Below are 6,110 nucleotides of genomic sequence, written 5' to 3' on the forward strand. Positions count from 1 at the left end.
CAATCGGGTTCTGTCTTCTACTGTTCGCTATGCACCTCGCTGGAAGCCGCCATCTTACAACCTGCTTCCCTCAAGTCCTGGCCATCTTCCTTTAAATGTTCACCAGAGGAATACTTTCAACAGGTGCTGAAAGCTTCCTCATCAAACATAGGCAATAAGTTGCATTATGGAAGACAGACTTCCATGAATGCAAGTGAAAAAGACAAATGGCACCATAAAGGATCAGGCCTAATTTTCACTGAAGTAGTAAACCTGTGCATAGGCTGCACCACTTCCAAGTGAAGATGAGGGCTCAATGCTCTTCCACAGAATAAAGCTCCCTCCACTTAAAAACTAGATGTCAGGAAGAAAGAAGGGTTCTGGTCTAATCTTCTGATATGCTAGTCTCACATGCAGCTATGCCATATATTTATGGAGAGAGAGACATTTCATCAGTGAAAGCCGAACCTAATTGGTTTACTGCAGGGTAAGTCAGGAGTGTAAGCAGAACACAACCAAGACAGACCCAAATCCTAGCCTACTTCAGTAATTTTATTTGAGGCAAAGGGTCCTTTTTATTTTTGTTTGTGGTCTCTGAATAGTTAGAAGTTGGCTGCACCTGCAACACATAGCAAGTGCTACCTGTAGTGGCATTCCCCCTACATCCCCAGAGTAGCTGACACACTTTTTCAGTGGGTGGTGCAGGAATAAATATTGCTGTCTGTTGCATATATAAGGGGGGGAAAGTGTTGATGTATAGGTGGGACTGTAATGGAAGATCAGAAGATTATCAGGTGGATGATGTGGTGTTGACAGGGATTCCATGTTTTGACAGCTGTTTGACAGCTCTGGGAAGGGCAGGGCTGGCTCCACAGCTGTAATCAATCAAGGCCAATGGAGACTCTGATGGACACCTTAGCTTCATTTGACCTTGATGGGACTTTGAATGGACATGAACTGAAGAGATGGCTCACCTGAGCCTAATTTGGACTTAACAAGGGGCTAACAAGGTAGTTCACAGGTGAGCTGCATTTTGAATTATGAGACATCCAAGGATAAAAAGCAGCTTCAGAAGGTGACAGAGCTACCTTGACCCAGAGGGAGACAACCTGACCCAGAACTATGGGAGAAGGGGACTGCCAGGACCCTGCTGAAGGACACAGAAGAGAGGACTGCCAGGACCCTGCTGAAGGAGACACTCTGCTGGAGAGGACACAGAGGAGGGACTCTGCTGCAGAAGACTGGACTATGCCTTGGAGACTGGATTAGACTGGAGGCTTTGGACCTTTACCCACTAAATTAAGTGGAGTTTTGGAGAGGGAAAGCCTTTGGACAAGAGGACTTGCAGGAGTGTCAGTGTTTGTAGCAATAAATTCTTGTTAATTGCTCAACAGATAAGGAGTTCTGTATTCATTTCTTTGCACACCACAGCTGCTGTTCATTAGCCAAAAAGCAGGCGAAGGGAGTTGGAATATTTGGATGGGACAGGGACAAACATAGAAAAGTAGCATGAGGGTATAAGAATGGGGATTTCTTAAGCCAACTGGACAAATGTCCTTCATAACAGCAAGGCAATAATAATGGTGTATATGTAGAGACCTTTATCAAACCCTGCTCCGGTTTACAGCCCAAGCACACCCCAGTGCTGGGTTTACTGTGACTGTTTTGTTTGGCCAGAGTTACACACAGCTGCCTTTTACCCCCTCAACTGAACAGACTAGGTCCAAACTGTATGCTCCATAGGAGATCAATTATCAGATTCCATTTCCCCACCCCAATGAGAATTGAGTCAGGAAAATGCTTCCCCTCTACTACTAAGTCACATCTTTCTCCTGCAGCAGGGCTAATAGCAGCTCTGGAAACCAGCACATTTAGAGCTGCCCTGGAGGAAAGGGGTAAACACCTCCCCTACCCCCAGCGCTAGAGCCCTGAACCAAACCCAGCTTTCAAACTTGAACAAAAACACTACTAGGAGATCCAATCACAGCATATGTTGTTGACTTTGGAGATCCTTTACAACTTGGATAAGCCACACTTGAAGGAGAGGGTCATATGCAGAGACCACTTAGTCTAAGACTCTTTCCTTGGTCCCCTGCCATAGGGAACCAAGGACGCTGGTGACCAAGTCAGACCATTGGTCCACCTAGCCAAGGACTGTTTGCTCTAGCTGGTGGTGGCTCCAAATCCTGCAGTGGTCTATCCAGCCCTTTAACCAAAGAGCCTTTTCACAAGAGGTGCCAAAGACCAAGGTAGGAACACTCTGCCTGCAAAGCACACACTTCGCCACTGACTTCTGGCCCCTATCCTCAATCAGGCATCATGAAAGGGGTCCCGGCCCCTTATGCCTATCTGGTTGGCAGCAGCTCCCAATCATGGCAGGCAGGAGCTTTTCCCAGTCCTAATTACTAAAGGTAGAGTTTGAAGATGGGAGCTGGGAGTGACCACCTGAGACCTGAAGGCAGCAGGCCTTTCCCTCTGAGCTCGGGAACTGCTCCAACACATTCGCTGCTCAGTCACCACCTTGTTAAAGTTCTGGAAATTGCTCCACGACCACCCGGTGTGTCCTGCCTTGGGTAGGGGGCTGAGCAGGGCCAGTGCTGTTGTGCAGATCCATCCCTCCAGCTGCTGCTCAGTGGCAACAGGAGAGCACCCATTTGCTCACTCTGCTTGCCAGGGGGCCAAGCTCTCCTCGTCACCAGGCTTCTAAACAGGGGGAGGCCCAGGCAGATGAAGGCTGGGGAGCAGGAGGCGGGGGATTCTCAGGCAGCAACGGCTTCCTTGCTCCAGAGAGGAAAGAGAAAGGGATGCTCTTTCTTCCCAGTTCAAATTCAATCTGATTTGCCTTGTTCAGTCCAAGGCAGCCTACCTACCCCCTCCTGGATGCTGATCCACCACCACCCACCCCATCCCTGCTCACATAACATGATGGCAAAGCCAGGATCTGAATGTCAACAGCAGGGACCTGAAGTGGCTGAGGAAGCCAGTGAGGCAGAGCCTCCTTTGAAAAGCGTTGCCGCCCTGTGAGGTGCTCAAGCACACTCAACCCATGTGCAGAGCATGGAGAGAGTGGAGAAGACACAGCGTGTGGGTTGAATGTGCCTGAGCAGCTCACAGGGAGGGGGCTTTTCGAAGGACTACGGCTTGGAGGCTCTGCCTCACCTGCCTCCCCAGCCACGGCAAGTTCCTGGTCAAGAGTAGGAGCACACACACCCCTCTCCCGGAGGCTGCCCTCTGCTGAAAGGCACTCTGCACACCCTCTGAGGCACTCTCTCTCTGCAGCCCGCGCATGCTCAGGAGCTGAGACTCCTCTCGGGCCCGGGGAAGCCGGCACGAGCCCGGTCCCGCGCAGCAGCCGAGTTCAAGGGGACCCGCTGCCGCAGCCTGCGCTCCGAGGGGCCCCGCGGCAACAAACCCAGCCCTTGTCCAGCCGCGGCGAGGCGTCTCACCTCCAGTGCGCCCCAGGGAGCGGCAGCAGCAACACGCGTTGGGCTCCCAGGCGGCAGGGGGGGCGAGAACCCGTGAACGTGGGAAGGGGGAGCTTCCCCTCAAGCAGGCCAGCCCCCTCGCACCCCGCCCCGGCACAGCTCCAAGGGGGGGAAGGAGCGCTCTCCAGGAGGCTGCGCGGGCGGGAGCTTCCCAGGGGCGTAGCTAGAGGGGGGCGAGCATGAAGTTGTGCAGGGAGCCTCCCCGCCGCCCCTCCCCTCCGGAGCCATTCGGGGCGGGGGAGCAAAACGGAGCTTGGAGGGCCCCCCTCCAGCTACGCCACCGGATTCCCGTTCGGCCAGCGGGTCGCCGGCGCGCCTGCCCAGCCGGGGGCGCCCCCTACCTGCATCTCCGGCACTTCCAGCCCCTGAGGTCGAAGGCAGCAAGTTCTGTCCCGCGGGAGTTAAGTCCGGGCGCTGCAGCGCAGGCGGCAGGTGAGCGTCGCCCGCGGGCTGCGAAGAGGGCGCCCTCCGGGCCGGGCGCGGTCAGGTCAGGGGCCAGTCCGCCGCCCAAGCCCTTCTCTCCGGCGGCTGGAGCAGCGGCGGCGGCGGCAGGACGCATCCACCGAGCGCTGGCTGGGGAGGCTTTTGCACCGGGCGGCTGGAGCAGGACTTTGCACGGGCAGCAGCCACGGCCGGCGCCTACTGCACTACTGCGGAGGGCTCGGAGCAAGGCGAGCCGATCCCGGGGGCTCCAGCCACCTCCGCCCCGCCTCCCCACGCCCCGCGCCCGCCTCTCCCTCCCACCCAAACCCCCTCCCGCCCCGCACAGCAGCAGCGCCGGAGATGGGCACCCTGGGCACGCCTGCCTGCTCCCCCCAAAGCCCCACTCTGGATTCTCCCCCTTCCAGGCCCCCCCCGCCAGCCTAGACGTTGCAGGGACTCTGCTGTCGGGGACCCACACCCCCAAATTCAGCCCACAGGGCACTGCATCTTTAGGCACTGCAACACCCCCCTCTTTAGGTGTTGCTGGAATGACACTGATCTCCCCCCCCCAAAAAAACCCCTCTGCCTCAGCTTCCCTTCTGTGGAACATTCCTGCCTCATTCACCTTGCTCCAGGATGTCCTACAGCTTTTTACTAGCCTGCCGCTGGTACCTTTTCTCACCCAAACTTGAGATGGTCCCCCCTTCCCATGAGTTCCTGCGCCACCACCCACACCTCTTGGCGCAGATCTGTTCGCTTGTCCCCTCCCCCCAACACATCAATCCACACCAGGCTAACATCTGGAGTCTGCATTAGGGGGGTCTCCAGAGTTGAAATCCCACCTTTCCCCCTTGTTCCCCTCTCTGTTGTAAGCTGCTTTTTTGAGGAGCAGAAGGGCACTCTTCTCTCACACCCTCGTCACCAGGGCTCACCCCACTGGAAAATAGGCATGGGAGCAGAAACCCACAAGAGGAGCTACAGTCCTTGTCTTAGCCCTTGGAAGCTAGTTTTGAGAGTGCCCCGCTGTCCTGGGAATAGGAATCCAAGTCCTCGGCTAGAAAAGCTGGAAAGGGCTTCTGTAGATTGGAGGGGTGGCCAAACCCTTTTTGACACTCTGAGAGGCCAGGGTGTATGTGAATACTCACTCATGACTTCCTTCTCAGTTCACCCTGTGTCCATGTCATTTCTTTTTCTCTGTACCGTTTGTCAATATTGATGTAGTCCCCCTTCCACCTGTGAGGCCAGGATTGGTGTTCCCATTGTTTCCCTCTTTCCCCTAAAAAGTTCCAGGTGGTGGTTAGGGATGGGGTATCAGGTGTGGATCAGGGAATCCTTGAAGCACCTCACAACATGGTCTCTGGTTGCAGAGTAAGAGCCCAATCCTATCCAATTTTCCAGTGCCAATGGGGTGTGCACTGCATCCTGCGGTGGGGAGGCAGTCACAGAGGCCTTCTCAAGGTATGGGAACATTTGTTCCCATACCTTGAGGCTGCATTGCAGTTGCACCGGTGCTGGACAGTTGGATAGGATTGGGCCCTCAGCCCCCTAGTAAAATTACGGTTGTTTTTTTTGGGAGCTAGGGTGCCAGTGCAAACACTTACTGCTATCTGTGGAGCTCCACCCGTCTGTCAGAAACAGCAGATGAACAGATAGGGCTTCCTTTGTCAGCGATATTTTCACCCAACATGTGCACAAGCATTGAGTGTTCGGCGCCCTTAGCAAGGTCAGATGAGTCGCATTTTTCTAGATAACTCTTGCAGTCCCACTCTGAAGTTAAATCCTGCAGAGTTCAGTGGGTGGTGTGAGCACGCTCAGGATGGCAGCACTACAGTGGCAGCAGTGTGAATCAGTGTGTGGTGCATTTCTGCTCCAGTCATGCTTTGCACTTATAGAGAAGCCGTTTTTGTCCAGTATCCATGAGTATCCTTAAGTAAGCTTGTAAAACATAAGTTGAGCACATTCATGTGTGGGCCTCACTGTACCTAAAGCAGATGTTTCCTTCCACTCCTGCCCATGTGTTCCCCACTGTACTGTGAGTGTGAATTTTGACGCGACTCTTCTTTTGTATGGATGTTCATGTTGCAGCTTGAATTCCTGGCAGCAACTGCTGTGGCACCGTATCAATTTACAGCCAAGTACTTCAACGGGATGGTGGATAAGGTCGGTGCAGGTTTGCTCCAACAAGCATTCTCTCTCCCTCCCACGAGGCTGAGAGCACAACCC

General features: G+C 54.4%; 1 protein-coding gene across 3 annotated transcripts in view; it reads right to left on the reverse strand.

Moving 5' to 3' along the window:
- The window catches only part of WNT5B (Wnt family member 5B), a 128,276-nt gene extending 122,766 nt beyond the window's left edge, over positions 1-5,510 (reverse strand). Inside the window, exon 1 of one of the 3 annotated variants that reach the window (XM_066634651.1) lies at positions 5,489-5,510. Coding sequence is in view for 1 of the 3 variants with exons in the window: in XM_066634649.1 (XP_066490746.1) it covers positions 3,806-3,811 (6 nt within the window). In the remaining 2 variants the exon portion in view is untranslated. Of the gene's footprint in view, positions 1-3,425; positions 3,491-3,805; positions 4,150-5,488 lie in introns of those variants that run through there. The other 2 variants (XM_066634649.1, XM_066634650.1) reach the window with 2 other exon arrangements.
- Positions 5,511-6,110: the final 600 nt, after the last annotated feature.

This window comes from Tiliqua scincoides, chromosome 7, assembly GCF_035046505.1.
Source record: "Tiliqua scincoides isolate rTilSci1 chromosome 7, rTilSci1.hap2, whole genome shotgun sequence".
In the NCBI taxonomy this organism is placed as follows: Eukaryota; Metazoa; Chordata; class Lepidosauria; order Squamata; family Scincidae; genus Tiliqua; species Tiliqua scincoides.